The sequence below is a fragment of the Ovis aries genome, chromosome 15 (genome assembly GCF_016772045.2).
Source record: "Ovis aries strain OAR_USU_Benz2616 breed Rambouillet chromosome 15, ARS-UI_Ramb_v3.0, whole genome shotgun sequence".
NCBI classification, from domain to species: domain Eukaryota; kingdom Metazoa; phylum Chordata; class Mammalia; order Artiodactyla; family Bovidae; genus Ovis; species Ovis aries.
This window is the reverse complement of record NC_056068.1, coordinates 40,500,591-40,519,251: the sequence shown is the minus strand read 5'-3', so window position 1 is coordinate 40,519,251 and position 18,661 is coordinate 40,500,591. Positions and strand designations below refer to the sequence as shown.

Sequence of the window (18,661 nt, the reverse complement as noted above, 5' to 3'; positions counted from 1 at the left end):
TTCTTCCCTGAAGCTTATAGTTTTGTTGGGGAAAAATACGTCTGTAGAGTATAGACAGAAAACAGGATGTCAAGAAATTTAGTGTTTATAACTAGGATGCCTCAGAATTAGTCATCATTAACTATACAAATGAGGCTTTGTAAAATGAAAATTATTTTTATTTGCTCATTTCATGAGAAATTTCTTAAGTGACACCAAAAATTAAGGACATGGAATTTTAGAATAACTTTAAAATTTACCTACTAATTTAATCTCATTTTACACAGGAAAAAAAATTGATTTAGTAGAAGTATTAACACAATACAGAAGACCTGATCAAAAGTCAAGAAGTTAAGTGGTTTGACATCAGTTCTCACAGTCAGTTATTCAGTTTCTCTGGAATCAGATCACCTCATTTACTTCATGAGTTTGGGAGAAATAGAACTTTTAGTGAGTAATTGTTACTTTTAAAATAGTTTCAGAGTATACATTTATAAGTGATACTCTGTTCTCCTAATTTATAGCCTATTTAGTGGATAGGACTAATGTTTTTTTTTTTAATTTGTAAATCTCTAGTAAGATTATTTTTCTCTTAATTTTCATTCTGCTGTTTTTAAGAACTCAGCAGTGTCTTAATTTCCCAAATTTCCAAGTCAAGCATAGTTATTTTGAAAAAGTACTTTTTAATTAAATTGCTTTGATTTTAGGCCATCCATTTACCTGCTGAAACAATGAGAATAGTGCTGGAACGCTGCTACAATGATTTGCGCCTTCTCACCGTGCCCAGTAAAACCCTGAAAGCGGAAGGGTTTTTTAGAAGTAATAAGGTATGTCTTTTATTTTCCCATTACTATTTTCTATACTGCTGTTCACCATTTGTCTGAAATTTACCTTTTAAATTCTCACGTCCTTCCAGGAACTACCTGTCTTTATCATCAGGTCAGATCATGCTTCTTTGTCTTCTAAGTGAGTCTTGCTGGTTCTCCTTTTTGCCTTGTTCATGTGCCGCCCCGACATGCAGTGTTTTCCCCCATCTCCCTACATTTATTTTTCAAGCCCCCGATTAGTCCTGCCTCTCTGGTGGAACCTTGATGACTACTTCTGGTCACAATGATTATGTCCTCTGAGTTTTGTTCATTCTTGAGCTCCTCCCATAAAGCGGTACTTCATGGTGAGTCTGAAGCATGCCTGGTATACAGAAAATTCTTTCTTGGGTTCACCCCATGTTATTCCCTTTGCCTACTCATTTATCTCTAGAAGGAAAAAGAAGGTTCTTGTTGGTCTTTTTGTTGCATCCCTCGGTATCATTATGTTTCCATCATATCATTTTTCATGTGTTTATTCCTAATGCTATTGGTTTACTCTGGATAAACTGTAGCAAAGTTTCCTCGATTACCATCTTTTATTTATCACCATTTCCAGTCTCTTTCATCTTAGGAAAGGTTAATCTTTTATCACATTTAGCCCTTTTTTTATATTGTTTTATTAATTTTGATGAGTAATTTTTATTCACCTCTAGTGTTTTCCAGTACTTCTGTGAGGTATTTATATATAACATTAAAATCTCTAATCTACCCTAATACTGTTTTAGGATAAGGAGTGGGAAGGATCTAACTTAATTTTTTCCCTTAAATGGTTAGCTTATAGCCCTCATTTATAATTATAACATTTATTGAATAACATTTATAAAAAATTAAAAATGCTATTCATAATTGCCAGATATATATATATGCATTTTACTTTTTAAAATTTTATTATAGAAAATTTCGAATATATGCAGAAGTGCAGAAAATAGTGTAATGAACCCTTATGTACTTATCACCCAGCTTCTATAATTATTAAGTCTTGATTCATCTATATGTAACTACTTCCCCTAGATTATTTCAGAAACATCCCCAGCATCATATCATTTCATCTATAAGCAATATGACTGTATATTTCTAAAAGATGAGAACTCTTTTAAAATAACCACAGTTATATTATTACACCTAAAAAATTAACAGAAATGCCTTAATATTAACCAATATCTAATCAGTGTTCAGATTTCCCCGATTATCTTAAAATTTTTTTTTCAATGAAATTTGCTCAAATCAGAATCTGAATAAAGTCCGTAATATCTCAAGTTTATTTTAGTCTAAAGCTTTCTCTTCATGTTTGTTTCCTTGCAGTTTATTTGCTATAGAATCAAGTCATTTGTCCATAAATTTTTTTATAGAACTTGCATTTTGGTGTTACATTGCCAAGATGTTTTTATGAATTTTCCAGTAAGCAAGAGATTTGACAGGCACACACACATATGTGTGCCCCATCTATCTTAGGACAGTTTATGGCCGATTAAAAGGAGATATGAACATAAAGTTTATTTTAGTCTCCAAAAACAATATATATGTCCTTTAGAAACATTATCATCTCAAATTTTATAATCTATTGTGCACTATCTTATATTGACGTGATATTATTCTTACAGTGAATGAGATTGTCCCCAAAATTAATGGTGTAATGTAACTCTCTAACTTACTGTTTAGGTGTTTGTTGAAAGCTCTGAGACTTTGGATTACCAGATGGCCTTTACAGACTCTCATTTATGGAAACTCCTGGATCGGCATGCAAATACAATCAGATTATTTGTTTTGCTACCTGAACAATCTCCAGGATCTTATTCCAAAAGGACAGCATACCAGAAAGCTGGGGGTGACTCTGGGAACGTGGATGATGACTGTGAAAGAGTCAAAGGACCTGCAGGGAGCCTAAAGTCTGTGGAAGCTATTCTAGAAGAAAGCACTGAAAAACTCAAAAGCTTGTCACTGCAACAGCAGCAGGAGGGAGATAATGGGGACAGCAGCAAGAGTACTGAGACAAGTGACTTTGAAAACATTGAATCACCTCTCAATGAGAGGGACTCCTCAGCCTCAGTGGATAATAGAGAACTGGAACAGCATATGCAGACTTCTGATCCTGAAAATTTTCAGTCTGAAGAGCGGTCAGATTCCGATGTGAATAATGACAGGAGTACAAGTTCGGTGGACAGTGATATTCTCAGCTCGAGTCATAGCAGTGATACTTTGTGCAATGCAGATAATGCTCAGATCCCTTTGGCTAATGGACTTGACTCTCACAGCATCACGAGCAGTAGAAGAACTAAAGCGAACGAAGGGAAAAAGGAGACCTGGGATACAGCAGAAGAAGACTCTGGAACGGACAGTGAATATGATGAGAGTGGCAAGAGTAGGGGAGAAATACAGTACATGTATTTCAAAGCAGAGCCCTATGCTGCAGATGAAGGTTCTGGGGAAGGACATAAATGTATGTACTTTAAAGGAAAAGGCTGCTTCTTGAAACAGCCTCAGTCTTTTTTATCAGTTCATTTAAATTTTTAGTTGAGAAGAATCAGCTAAGAGAAATGCTTTGTCCTAAGATTACCTGTAGCATCCTGGATTATAAGATTATCCTCTCTCTTCTTTGCTTTCATTTTTGATGAGTTGTAGTGAGCAGTGTTCTTAGACCTGTGATGGAATGATGTCCAGACTCTGGTGAGATGATTGTTAAAAAGAAAGAAATTAAGAATATTTTTAAAGGAAAGAATTATAATAGTACAAAATTTTAAAAAGGAAAAGAAATAGTTTAAATGGCAAATAATATACAAAAAAAGGCCAGGCACTCTAGAAACTTTTATATTCAGTGCCTAGAAAAAATTTTAATTTGTGCATTCCTTCCCTTTCTTCCATCACCTACTCCAAGGTGCACCATTCCTACACCTCCTAAAGAGTACATAACTAACTGGGAAAGTCGGAGAAAGAAAAGGGACCTTTTCCCCCACATTTCTTTGAAGGAAGCCTCAGGCAAGATATAAACTAGAAATTCTGAATTGTATGATCTCAGAATGGAAGTGATTTGGGCACTTGGACAAACAACAACAAAAACATAACGTTGTATGAGACTTAATAAAAGAATTCATAAAATATCAAACTAAAACCAGCCAGAGAATTAACAGGACAAACAAGTGCAAGATACAAAAATATTTCTTCAAGTTTAAAAGGGAAATAGCTGAAAACCTAAATACTTTGCATTAGTCTGAAAGGCAAATATTAATATTACCCCTTATATTTTTATATTTTAGTTTGCAAAGCACTTGTTTGGTCTCACTTGAAGCTTCTCTGAGAGTAATAAAATAGACATTGATATCCTCTGATGAGAAAGCTGAAACTCATAGAGGGTGAATGACTTTCCCAAAAATACATATATGGCTAGTAACTAGTGGGACCATTGCTAAAGGTTAAAGCTCTAGTATGAATGCACTTGGCCCCTGTTAGTTTGTAAGAGAGTCCCACTCTTCATCTCTCCATTTGCATGCCTCCACAGCTGCTATTTCCTGAATATAAGCTGTACCCAGGCCCTATGTATTTGTTAGAAGTAGGGATGATCAAAGCACAGCATTATGCTTCATCTCATGGAGAGAAGGTGCACAAAAAACCGCTGTGTTAGCTAAATGCTATGATGCGTACAGTCTGAAAATTGGATCTTTTAAAAGGAAGTGATAGAAATTATGAAATCAGTGTTAAAAATACATAAGTTTGTGTTTTTAAGTAGGTTCAAAAACAGCATAATTATTTGACATCCATACCTATATCTTAAACTCGAGTGGGAAAATGTGGATTGGTAGATTAAAATGGAGACAGACAAACTCTATCATAGTAATGCTTAAATTTTAATTTTCATGGATTTTTTTTACTTACAGCTCTTGTTAACATGTTATTTTATTTAGTTCTCAGCAGCTGTGCGAAATTGATATTGTTAAACATATCTCACAGATGAAGAAACTGGCTCATACAAGTTAAATAATTTGCCTGAGGTCACACAGTTAGTAGGTCACACTGCTGGGATCAGATTCAAGTATTCCAGTTGCAAGCCTAGTACTCATTTCTCCACCTTCTCGCTGCTAACCGCTGTTTCTTTTCTCACATCATAGTAAAGGAAAGATAGCTAGTACCTACACTGCTTTCTTATCATTCTCAACCCTTCAAGAGCATTGCAGAAATTAAAAATAGCTTCTCTGTGGAAAAAGATTAGAAATTTCTTTCAAGGAGTTTGTTTTTGAATGATGTACTGGAAATTTGACTGCATTCAACTGTAGAAAAGATTCAGTGGGGCTTTTAGAATTAGAGTTTGAAGGGTCTCATTTCCATCTTACAACGGTTAATGGAATCTTTACAAAGGAGCCTGCTGACCATTTTAACCTTTTTAGAAATACATTGTGGGCTAATTTACTAGCATTCATGGAAATAGTAAAGCATGTGATGAAGACAGATCATCTTCTACGAATTATTTAAGTGTTCAGAAGCTATACAAAAGGTTGTTTGAGAAGAAAAGGGGAAACCCCTGCAAAGTGTCTTTCCGTGTTTAACAAACTGGCATAGGGGAAAGGGAATGGGGATGATAGCCAGCAGCCAGGTGTTTCAGGAATCTGTACTCCGACTGCTTCGTCACAGTTCCACAGGGATCGGAAAGTAGATGCTTGGGAAATGTGGATGACAAGTAAAATACAAATTCTCCAGAATGATGAAATGGCGAGGTAGAATGGGTAAATAGAGAATTTGATACCTGAAGAGTGGTATGTCCTGTACTGTATAGGCAATTCATTTAGGTAATAACCAAATAACACTTAAAAATGATGGTCTTGAAGCAATTAGTTATAATCCAGGAATTGTTTCAGGGAGTACTTATAGACCTCTTTGAAAATACTGTCCAAGTGTGACCCAGTTGTAATCTGCAGGCAGTAGGTTATAAATAGGAAGGCCAGAGTAATAAAAATGGTCATGTATTTGCACTGAAACTCTTTGTACAATTTTGGTTACCACCTCTTTCAATAAATACATAAAAGAATGAAAAAGGAAGGCTTTTGAGGGCACTTTAAAGTTGCAGCTGTGAAGAGACTGAACTCTTCTGTATGAAGGCATAGATAGGAAAATCGATATGATGGTGTTCTGTAAAACCACTAAGTAATTATAGCTCATCAATTAAGCCGACACTTTGTCAGTGCTGTGTTAAGCATTTTGCATGTATTAACCCGAAAACACATTTTGAGATATGAAGATTGTTATCTTTGTTTTATAATAGAGATCACTGAAGTTCAGAGAAGTTAGTTGAAGTCACAAATCTAATATGTGAAGGGGAACAAGAACTTCATTCCAGCCAGGCCATCTAACTCCAGAACACTTGGTTCTAATCACCATATTGGACTATATCAGTAACCAACGAACATTCATGTCTTCCTGTGATAACAGCATTACTAGGAGTTATGAGAGAAACCAAAACGGCAGTGATAGCTTTTATTTGAGTAATGCCTTAGAATGTATGTACTGCATTTGTTGAACAACAGTCAATGAGACTGGGTAATAATCCCATGAGAAAACTAAGGCTCAGAGATTGGATAAGTACCTATAGCCATTTATCAGACCAAAGTGGCAAAACTGAAATCCAGCCATAGGCTGCTCATTTCTAATCAAGAAATTTTTTCATTACACCCTTCTCTCAAGAAATCTAACCCCTCTCTGGTTAATAAATAGAGGTTTGTTTGCCAAAAGCTAGATTGTTAATATGTAGGAACATTCCTTAAAGCTTAAAAATAGACATTTTAAACAAAGTAAAAGATATACTGCCTCAAAAGGTATATACAGTAAATAAAGTTCATCACTGTATGTTTTCTGCTAATTCATACTTGTCACATTTTCTCTAGTGAACCAGTATTTTATAACCGGGAAAATAGTAAATGGACATTATTTGAAAAATCCATTCAGAAAAATTCATCAATCCTAGTTGGGATGACTTGAAAATGGAAACAAAGAGTATATAAAGGTTTCATCCTACCCCTTTCATGTAAATTTCACAGAAAACTTGTGGTCTGCCCTACAGAGAGCCTTAGGGCTGCAGAGAAACCTTGAGCCTGAGACTCTATGGCAGCTTTGGCTATTACAAGAGAAGGAAGCAACTAGTGATGTTTTCCTCTCTAATAGAATATGAAGATCAGAGTAAGAAATATATTCCAGAAGTCATGAATATACTCCAAAAGTAACATCATGAGTGGCTTATAAAATAAAGGACAAAGATTAAAATAATAAGCATTAGAAAAAAATAAAGCACATCAAAGATAATCCTACTATAATGCAAAAGAAAGTGAAAGTGAAGTCGTTCAGTCGTGTCTGACTCTTTGCAAACCCATGGACTGTAGCCTACCAGGCTCCTCTGTCCATGGGATTTTCCAGACAAGAGTACTGGAGTGGGTTGCCATTTCCTTCTCCAGGAGATCTTCCCAATCCAGGGATTGAACCTGGGTCTTCCATGTTGTAGGCAGTTGCTTTACCATTTGAGCCACCAGGGAAGTCCATATTGTAATGGAAAGAGAGCTTAAATTGAAGCTTAGAGGAGGTTGGAGTTTCTGATCCATGTAGGTATTTCTGTTACAGTCCAACCAACTACATGATAAGACAGACATCTTTGTATGCTAGTCTTGACATTTTTGGTAGAAATCCCAGGACTAGATTTACTAATTTTTTAATAAATCTAAAAAATTAGATTTTGAGGTTATTACTATTATAAAACTATTCTAAAAGCATGATTAACTTATTAACCTCACTGAATGGACAGTAAGATACTATGAGATAGGTACTGTATTATCTCCATTTTTCAAATGACAAAATGCAGGTATGGAGGCTGGTGACTTGCTCTGTGTCTTGACAGCTAGTAAGGAAGCAGAAGAGGCAGGGGTGAGACGCAGCCAGAGCCTACACTGCTGCTGTGTAGAACTAGAAATGTATGTATTTGAAAAACATTCCTGAAAGTTTGATTTTTAAATTAGTGACCAAAATGAATAAGCAAATATCTCACACTTAAATATCTCAGAATATTTAAAGCTATTGGATTATACGTAGCATATGCTCAGTGTCCATATCCATTCAGTGTAGTACATTAGCTAAAAGCCAAGTGACTGAAAAGGGGTGCTTTTTCCTGCTCACAGTGTAGTTAGAAATCTATAATCTGCTGTATTTATACTCTAAAGAGGTTTCTTTTACGTTTTTGTTTCTGTTCTTTTTTGTGCGTGTCTGTGTGTTTATGTGCTTAGGGTTGATGGTGCATGTTGACAAAAGAATTACTCTGGCCACTTTCAAACAACATTTAGAGCCCTTTGTTGGAGTTTTGTCCTCTCACTTCAAGGTCTTTCGCGTGTACGCCAGCAATCAAGAGTTTGAGAGCGTCCGGCTGAATGAGACACTTTCATCGTTTTCAGATGACAATAAGGTTGATAAAAATAATTCTGAATAATTAGAGTCTGTTTTAAATGATAGATTTGAGAACATCTTACACTACTTCCAAGTAAGATGAAATAGATACCCTAAAAGGATTATTTAGTGATTATTGGTTTTTTTTGTTATTGTTTTCTCCATTCATCTAACAAACGTTTGTTAAATGTTAACTGTGTGTCAGTTACTATTCTAGGCATTGGGGAATCAGAAGTAAAAGATATACCTGTTCTCCAACAGCCCAGAATCTAAAGAATTGGGGGGAGACTCCTAAACAGTTGGGGTGAGAATGGGTAGTTTATTCTACTGAGACAGTACATCTTAAAAAGTGTGTTTAATTTGTAGATTACAATTAGACTGGGAAGAGCACTTAAAAAAGGAGAATACAGAGTTAAAGTATACCAGCTTCTAGTCAATGAACAAGAGGTAAGTAACATACTTAAAAGCAATGTAAGGTCACTTTGGGTAGTTATTAAAAACATGCAGTGTACAGATTTTATTACTAGACATTTCTTTTTATCTCTCTAAAGAAGGAAAGGGCTTTCCCAGTGGCTCAAACAGTAAAGAATCCACCTGCAATGCAAGAGACCTGGGTTCTATCCCTGGGTTGGGAAGATCCCCTGGAGGAGGGCATGGCAACCCACTGCAGTGTTTTTGCCTGGAGAATCCCCATGGACAGAGGAACCTGGCAGGTTACAGTCTAAGGGGTTGCAAAGAGTCAGACACGACTGAGCACCTAAGCACAGCACAGCACACAGAAGGAATATTTCTTTCTAGGGAATGTTTCAGTTGTGCAGGCCATACTATCTCTGTTGCAGCTACTCTGTGCTGCCATTATAGCACAAAAACAGACATAGGCAATACAGAAGCCAACAGCAGTGACTTCTTCCAGTAACATGTCACTCAGAAAATCAGGCACCAGATCGTGGCCCTCAGACCATTTTTGTCATCCCTCTGATCTGAAGTGTTGATACAAATGCTGGAATGGCATACATTTTCTGCTTTGTAAGAGTGGTTTTGTTCATGCTTATTTTCTGGGAATGATTGTATAATGATAGAGAAGGATGGCAGCTGACCTGTAGAGTATATACTCTTTTAGTTCAGAGAGTCATTTTTTAACTAGCATTATATTTAGTGCCTCTTTGTTCTCTAAGTGCTTACAGATATTAACTCCTTTAATCCTCGTCAGTTAACTCTATTATAAAAGTACTGTTATTCCCACTATATAGGTTAAGAAACATAGGCGCAGAGAAGTTAAGTAACATGCCCAAGTTCACATTGCTTTTAAACGGTGGATTAAGAATCTAAACAGACTATGTTCTAGGGGAGTAATAAAATATTCCTGTGATATTTAAAATGGTGGTAAATACCAGAAGAATAAGACAAAGACACTATTTTTAAGACATTTATAACATCTCAATGAAGACCTAGACAGATGTGAAAAACAGCAAATAAGCGGGTAATGTTTTCATAAAATGCCTTCATTTGTTCAACAAATATTTTATTAGGCATCAGTTATATCTCTTATGTGTGATTCATTACACTCATTTTGGCTTATCTTTGAGTTTGGGGTTTGTGGATTCTGTATCTCTTTTGAGACAATTAATGGATGTATTTGCAAAGTTAGTAATCATTTCCCTCATTTTACTCTATAAAGGTGATGATCATTGTATTATAAGAAGAGAAATATGAATGTATTATCATATCTAATCTTCACAATGACTGGGGAAGATACTGTCCCTAGTTTACAGATGAGAGAACTGAGGTACAGAAATGTTAAGTAAACTTGTTCAAGATAATAGGGTTAGTAAGTAATGGAGCCAAGATTTAAATATAGGCAGACAGACTCCTAAACCCAGTCCAGTAATGGTCACACTATAAAGTACAAATAAAATGTTTTGTTGATCTTCATTTTAATGTGTAATTCAGGGTGTAATTGTTTGTCTTTACTTTCCTAGCCATGCAAGTTTCTGCTAGATGCTGTTTTTGCTAAAGGAATGACTGTACGGCAATCAAAAGAGGAGTTAATTCCTCAACTCAGGGAGCAGTGTGGTTTAGAGCTCAGTATTGACAGGTAAAGTAAAATTACAGTGTCATCGCAGTTTGAAGAAAGTGTGGTTAATTGACATGGATTGGTATGATTTTCTAAAACGAAGACTTTTAAATTCCTGTACTGTTCAGAATTTTGTACTGTAGATTAATATGATAGAACTAAGCAAAATTATTTAGGAATTGGTATGAGCTTCCTTTGCAGGACACTCAATTTGATGTCTTGAGATCATTTCATTGTATTTTCCCAAAATTTTAATGAATAACCACTTGACTTTTGTATTTGAACATTTCATTTTTTCCTTGATGTCAGATTCATGTTACTTTTTTTAAGTTAAGAATTTCAGAGTATAGTAGTTTAAAATATCTTATCACATTTGTAGGTTTCGTCTAAGGAAAAAAACATGGAAGAATCCTGGCACTGTCTTTTTGGATTATCATATTTATGAAGAAGATATTAATATTTCCAGCAACTGGGAGGTTTTCCTTGAAGTTCTTGATGGTATTATCATTATTTTTGTGGAGAAATATCAGAAGTTCTCTAGAAATAATAGAAGCCTGTAGCTTTTCTCAAGTAATGAGCTGCTTCTATCTTTTCTCTGGGCCCCATTTGCCTATTAAATATTTCTTCTTTTCTCTAATTTTAAGAATATGAATTCCTCCTTTCAGGGAAGTTGCAATTTCAGAGTTGTATTTTTAGTACTTTTTACTGAAAGTAAACATTTCTTAGCCATGTTTGTTTTTTAGTATCTTGTTTCATTTTGGCTTATGTGCTTTGAGGATGTGCTATTAATTTTTCAGAAATTTTGAGAACAATATTAGTTTTCTAGGCTATCACAATATATCACAGACTGGGTGGCTTAAACAACAGAAATTTATTTTCTCACAGTTTTGGAGGCTGGGCATCTGAGATCAAGACGTTGTCAGGGTGGGTCCCTTTTGTTGGCGGTGGGGGGGAGTCTGCTCCACGCCCCTCTCCTGGCGGTGGGGGGGAGTCTGCTCCACGCCCCTCTCCTGGCGGTGGGGGGATTCTGCTCCACGCCCGTCTCCTGGTGGTGGGGGGAGTCTGCTCCACGCCTCTCTCCTGGCAGTGGTTTCTGGCAGTCTCGTGGTCCTTGGCCTGTAGATGGATGCCTTGACAATGTCCTGATCTCTGCCCTCATCTGCACACAGTGCGCTCCGTGTAGGTGTTCCTATCTGTGTCCCAGTTTCCTGTATAACTGTGTAACAGTGACCTAGAATAGCAATGTGTGTTACCAGTTATTCCTTTTCTGAGTATCCGGGGCCTTACAGAGTAATCCCTGTGTCTGGGTAGGCCAAGAAGAGATGAAGGACATAGACGTCACCCTTGTTAGGAAGGAGTATATATTGGTGGAGGTGACTTAGCCAGAATGTGTCACTGAATGGTGGATCCTTGCATCAGTATCATTTCAATATATATTTTAGCATCAAAGAACTTGAGTAAGATTTAAGTCATGTGATTAAATCTAAGAAACATTGGCCTGTAATTTGCCAGACATTCTGACCCATGGTGCTGCAACAGTGAATAAAGAGCAGTGGTTGCCCTCGAGATGCACAGTGTATGGGAAAACCAGAACTACAAACCTGTCATTCCAAAATGATAGGTGCTAAGAAACACATCAGTGCAATTGGCTCTTCTGTACATCAGAGAGAAGGGTCACAGTTGAGCTGGGTTTTGAAGAATCAGCAAATTTGGGAGTAAAAGAGAAGGATTAATGATAGCTTGAATGAAAAAAGATAAAATGGAGGCTGTTTGATTATGATTTTAGATTGTGGGATGATAGGAGCCAACAGAAGGGCAAAGATTAGAGGTCCAAAGGTGAGAGTAGTTGGGAGAGCAGTGTCCAGCAAGACTCACAAGAGTGAAATTAGGAGTCCTGGTGGAAGGAGAGCTTGGGTGAGGTTACGGATTATCTTCTGAGACTGGAGTGGGGAGAGGGAGTATTTCATGCTGAAAACCTCCTTGGGTTAACTAGTTTCTTTTATGCCTGCTTTTCAAGAAAAATGCCTGAAGGAAATCTTTCTGTTTTCAAGGCAGTATAAGAAAAGGCATATTATGAATCTTTAGAGTAAATAGAATGGTGGCTTACTCTTGCATATTCTTAGGGGTGGAGAAGATGAAGTCCATGTCACAACTTGCAGTTTTGTCAAGACGGTGGAGGCCTTCAGAGATGAAGTTGGATCCCTTCCAGGAGGTTGTGTTGGAAAGCAGTAGTGTTGATGAGTTGCGAGAGAAGGTAAACTCGTTTTAAACAGAATGAACTAACATACATTTTTTTGTGTGTTGCATAAGAAAGACCCTACGAAGTGAGTGCCAGACACTGATGCGGCAGCCTCTCTGTGTCCGTCACACCTGTGCCACATGGCCACTGTTTCTTAGGGCTGCTGATGCTTTGAAAAATTATGTTGACTTCTGGCCATCTAGAAGTGAGCCCCCGCTTTCTATTACCTGGATCAGCTGTGTCCTAAGTAGTTAGGATTAGAGTTACTAGAGTAAATTGCTGTATATATTTAAAAAACCAGATGAAGTATAATTAAATAGAGAATCCAGCTGAAGGTTAGGGTTAGCAAAGGTGAGACTCCTAAAGATCCCTAGAGAAAGGTACTAAGACAGTTGGCATTTTGGGAAAAAATGTATTTCCATATTTCACACCAAAAAATTGTATTAAATTCATATTTAAAAATATAGTGAAATGATAAATGTTCTAGATGAATATATTGAAAATAAGTTTATAATCCCATAGAGGGAAAAGTATTTGTGAATATAATACCAAAAGCCAGAAAAGGAAAGATAGGCAATATAAAAGTTAAATCTTCTGCACAGCACCCCCTCAAAAAATTTTTTTAAAGCAACACATAAATAAAACTAAAAGAAAGGGGAAAACATATGAAACATATGTGAGACATGTCCAAATTTAAAAGGATATACAAATTAATAAACTGGACAGTCTTAATTTTAAAATAAGCAAAGAACATGAATAGGCAATTCATAGAACAAGAAATACAAGTTAAAACAATAACAGCAGCAAAAAAAAAATTAAAAATAGAAGACAATAGTAGCACTTTTTTACCTCTTAAATAATGATGAAGATTTAGAAAATAAAAATATCTGGAGCAATAGTCCCCAACTTTTTTGGCACTGGGGACCATTTTCATGAAAGGTAGTTTTTCTTTGAACCAGGCAGGGTAGGGGAAGGAGGATGGTTTGGGAATAATTCAAGCACAGTACATTTATTATTCACTTTATTATTATTACATCAGCTCTACCTCAGGTCATCAGGCATTAGATCTTAGAAGTTGGGGACCTAGAGTCATCATGGCTTGGGTAAAACAGGCAATATCATACACCTTGGATAAGTGATTAAATTGACATAAGTTTTTCAGGGTTCAGCTTGACATTGTTTATAAACATTTCACACATGCAGTTGCACATCTAAGAATTCAGTAAAAAGAAATTTGTAGAGATATGCAAGGAAATATATACAAAGTATACATACTGTATAGAATTGTAATTGGGAAGACCTAAAAACATGCTCAATGTCCATCAATTGGAAATAAAATGGTATATTTTTCAACTAGTGAAGAGAATGAGGTTACTCTGTATGCTGTTTTTTATAGGTTATATAAAGTTATCATATAGATTATTTCATAGATGCAGCTTTATGTATTTTATAAATGTGTATATAGTTTATATATGCATAGGAAAAGGTCTGGAAGGAATATATTAATACTAAATTGATATTTTGAGACATGGTACTTGCAGGTGGACTGGGGAGATAGTTCTACTTCCTGCTTTCAAAAAATTTTATATCAAACATGTTACTTCTTTGGAAAAAAATCAAAACTATTTCTTTGTTCACAAGGTGAAAAGCAAATTGCTTGTTTCAGCAAACTTAGTTTTTAGGTGAACTCATGTAAAATGTTTACTCTTACAGCTTTATGAAATCAGTGGAATTCCTTTAGAAGATATTGAGTTTGCCAAGGTAAGACCCTGACAGTGTTTAAATCTGGGTACTAGTGCTAAGTAACCATGGCCAACGGTGACATTCATTCATTCATTCTTTTTTCCTTAGGGTAGAGGAACTTTTCCGTGCGATATTTCTGTCCTGGATATTCATCAGGATTTGGACTGGAATCCCAAAGTTTCTACCCTGAATGTGTGGCCTCTTTATATCTGTGATGATGGTGCAGTCATATTTTATAGGTAACATTCACAATGTTTTGGTTCTTTCTAGAGATACCACATTTTTGTTGTAGATCTTATTTTTCATAAACAGCTTTATGATTGTTATGATATAGAATAGCCCTGACCAGTAGAAATACAATACAAGCCATATATTGCATTTAAAATTTTCTAGTTAGCCACATTTTAAAATGTAGAAAGATAATATTATTTTAATAAATATTTCTAACCCACTATATCCAAAATATCATTATGACATGTAAACTATAAAAATCATTTCTAAGATATTTTGCGTAATTTTCCTTGTAGTCTTAGAAATATGTGTTTATTACACTTGCCTCCCATCTCAATTTGGATCTTACATACTTCGGTAGACACACATGGCTAGTGGCTACCGGATCTGTCATGGTACACAGAGGAAAAAGAGTAGTCATTGGAGCCTGGCAGATACGTATTCAAATTTAGCTTTGTTATTTATTTACCTAGGTCCTCATCTGTATAATGGCATCAGTAATGTCAGCCTTGCAGGATTTTATGAGAATTTGAATTACTGCATTTAAAAACACTGGCCTAATGGCTGTTATAAATAGATGTTTAATAAATGATAGCCATTATATACTAATAGTAACATGGAAATTATTCTATGCCATTTTTAGAAGTGAGTGTTAACATAATAAACACATTAGAAGTCTAGGACATCTTAGTATAAGTTATATAACAAGTGGTGACAATCAGATTTAATTTTTTCATTGAAGAGCATTGTAGCTTTTAAACATAAATTAAAGGAGGCAGATGGTATGTATACTGGTCTAATGTGTCATTAATATTTTAAATGTAGGGATAGAACAGAAGAATTAATGGAGTTGACAGATGAGCAGAGAAATGAACTGATGAAAAAAGAAAGCAGTCGACTCCAGAAAACAGGACATCGTGTAACATACTCACCTCGGAAAGAGAAAGCACTAAAAATTTATCTGGATGGAGCACCAAATAAAGATCTAACTCAAGACTGACTCTGCTAGTGTAGCATTTTCCCTGGGGGATTCTGGTTTCAATTAGACGGTTCACTGCTACTGTGTAGTGCCATGCTGGCCGGACATGGTTGGGGGTAACCCAGTGACACCAGCACTGATTGGATGGCCCTTCACCAATCAGAAGCTCAGTGCCCAGTGGGCCACTGTTTTGACTTGGAATCATGTTGTGCACTATAGTCAAATGTACTGTAAAGTGAAAAGGGATGTGCAAAAGAACAGCGAAACCTGCTACTAGGAAAGTGGGACGGGGAACGAGTAAACGTCTTTTCTTGCGGACAGATGTGCACATAGCCGCTAGTAAAACCAGCCTCAAACAGGATGCTCATAGCTTAATAATAAAAGCTGTGCAAAGGCCATGAATGAATGAATTTTCTGTTTATTTCACTGATACACACATTACCTCATTGACAATTCAGAAGTAAATGCAACGCGTGTTGACTCTTGGAAAGCAGCAAAAACAGGAGCTGAAGAAAGAAAATCTTAGAACCAGCCATAACCCAGTAAAGAATCGTGAAGTTGTGTTTTTATTTTTTTCATTTTTGGCAAAGTATTAAGAACATTATTCCAGAACATCAAAACATTTCCCTAGACCGCTCCCAGCAGGTGGCAGCTCAAATTGCTGCAGTGTTGTAATTATAACTGATGTACGTAAGTTATGGATGTAGAGAATTCGTTTCACTCGTTCATTCAGCATGTAAATAAAATTGATCCTATTGAGTTACCATAATTGCAGTTCAGCTATTTCCCATGGTTATTCCTTTTACATATCATTCATGATGTACATTTGTGTACATTGAGAGGTATAGCAGTCTTTGTAAATGTAACCCTCAGTGAGGTTCCTCAGCACTGGGTCCCATACGATTGTATTTGCCCTTGTTAATGAGGTTTTTCTGTTCAGTGGCTTCAATTTTTATTTAGTACATTTATTTTTGAAGTTTTACTTCAAGTTTGAATCTTCTAAAACCTTGTAAGTCCCAGTTTAATTTTTGGAGTTGACACGTAGTTACATGTAGTTTAACTTTGGGGAAACGTCTTAACATCGTGTTGAATAAACTTGCTAGGAAGTCAGGTCATGGCGCAGGCTAATAGAGTCACCGTGATTTCATTGCAGAGTCTGTTAGAATCAGCAAGTTTGCTAAATACAGCTATTCAGTGAACACAATTCTACGTCAATTTTGAAAATGCCATCTAATTTATAAAAATCAGTAAAAAGGTTTCGGTAAAACTTTTTCATGCCAGATGCTGTTTACAACAATGAACATGCCAATAAAACATTTGTTCATTCTGTGGTGGTATTTTAGTCATTAAACTTTTGTGGATGAAGAATCTGGGTTCAAAAGAGATTTGTTTTCTTTCAGTATAACATTTTGTAACATATTGAATAGTTAATTCTGTGATAATATATGTTTACAGTAAAGTTCTCGTAAGAGAGATGAAAAGATGTTAATATTTAACTTTGGAGGATCCTGTCAATATTTCAAAATAAAAAATTTACCCTTTTTTCCCTTTTAAGAAAGAATTTAAAAATAGTATTAACAAAGGTTGGTTGCAGTTTGAATATAATGATTTGAGAATTCCATAATATCTTAAAAGTCTCCACAAGGGGGAGAAAGAAATCTTTTCTAAGGTATTTTTGTGGCTAATTTTTATTCCATATAGACTATGTAGCATTCTGCTAAATTGAATGGCAGTATTATTCTGGGTTTGGATTAGTAGACTTGATGGTATTCTCAGAGGAAAATGTTAAGCATTTGTTAACGAGTTGTCTTTCGGATCACTTAGATTTTCTGGTGCAATATGATGGCTACTTGGTTCTGGTACAGGCCTGCTTACCTGGGATACAGGGGTTAGTAAATGTGGTTTCTCCTTTCAAGGACTGACTGTGGAACAGAGGAGACCGATCTGTTAACAAAATGGGTTTGGGGCCTTGTTTGGTTTGGTGTTCCTGTAAGAGTAAATAGTGAACTTTCCATACTGCTCATCCTGTGCCTTCTACCCGTGTTGTGTTTGTTTCGTGTTTGCTGCTTCTAATTGCAGGCATATTACAAACACCAAGAGTAAAGAAAATGTGTATTTCATTACAGAAAAGAAAAAGCTTTTTGCTCTTCAGTGCCATGTTGCACTTTAAAAATCTCAATAGAAAGGGATGGTGATTTCAAACTGATTCATGGCAATGGAAGCAGTAATTTGTGGTGAAGAGATTCATGTGTCAGCCTTCCTCAGAGAATCAAGTGAGCACCTCCAAGCCAAGGGACAGTGGAACCTGGTGATCACTCATCTACTGAATCTTCTGAGGCTGTGGCAGGCCACGTGCAATAAAGTGTGACCTTGCCCCCCATGGCTTACACCAGAGTTTTGAAGAGGTTTTACTGTGGGGCACATGAGTTTGTGTCAGCCAGGCACACTCAGTGAGAACCAAGTACTTGCATATCTGTGGCAGGGGCTGAAGGTCAGGGGTGAATTCTGGCCAAAGAAACAAGAGCTATGTTTTCACTACTCTGCCTTGGTTATTTAGCTGGTCTGTACCGAGGTTTGCTAGATAAACGTCTGCTTCTCAAACTAAGGGATAGCAGTCCATAACAAGATAAAAAAGAGTCAGGGAAGGAACTCTGCACTACACAGTGTTTGGTAATCTCTTTTGTAATGGAATGGAAAGTATCGATCCTTTAACTTTCTGAGAAAATGGGAGTGAATTCTGCCAGTCGATTAGCTGTTGGTTGCCAGGCTGCTCTGTTAGGAATGGTATCTAGACAGCTACAGCCACAGATTTCCAGCATGGTCTGAGCTGAAGAGTGCACAGTATCAGAGCACTGCAGTGTTATTGCTAAATCTGGAAGTGACCTGTGAATGTATGGAATACAATAAAATCTTTTATTCTGGTTCATTTGCTAGTTTTTCCTTTTCAATTGGCTGCTGTTCTGAATTTTGTCCCTTTGTTTAGCATAAAAAATGACCAACTCTTGCACTTGTGACTTGCAAGTTATAGTCTAGACAATATGTAATAGAAGATAATCTGAATTCGTAAGATTTTTTTTTTTGCTAAATGTATTCCACCTAAGCAATTTCTAATTTTTGCAAAACAATATTTTGGTCACTAGCAG

At 36.2% G+C, this 18,661-nt stretch overlaps 1 protein-coding gene across 11 annotated transcripts in view; it reads left to right on the top strand.

Annotated features, from left to right (window-relative positions):
- Nucleotides 1–16,845, top strand: part of USP47 (ubiquitin specific peptidase 47) — a 102,842-nt gene extending 85,997 nt beyond the window's left edge. For 9 of the 11 annotated variants that reach the window (XM_060399347.1, XM_042233056.1, XM_060399346.1 and 6 more), the window contains 10 exons: nt 687–806; nt 2,505–3,282; nt 8,096–8,271; nt 8,619–8,699; nt 10,232–10,347; nt 10,706–10,824; nt 12,450–12,580; nt 14,279–14,326; nt 14,417–14,547; nt 15,365–16,845. In XM_060399347.1, the coding sequence (XP_060255330.1) occupies nt 687–806; nt 2,505–3,282; nt 8,096–8,271; nt 8,619–8,699; nt 10,232–10,347; nt 10,706–10,824; nt 12,450–12,580; nt 14,279–14,326; nt 14,417–14,547; nt 15,365–15,539 (1,875 nt within the window). In that variant the 3' untranslated portion in view covers nt 15,540–16,845. The remainder of the gene's footprint in view (nt 1–686; nt 807–2,504; nt 3,283–8,095; nt 8,272–8,618; nt 8,700–10,231; nt 10,348–10,705; nt 10,825–12,449; nt 12,581–14,278; nt 14,327–14,416; nt 14,548–15,364) is intronic. The other 2 variants (XM_060399344.1, XM_060399341.1) reach the window with 1 other exon arrangement.
- The last annotated feature ends 1,816 nt before the right edge of the window (nt 16,846–18,661 follow it).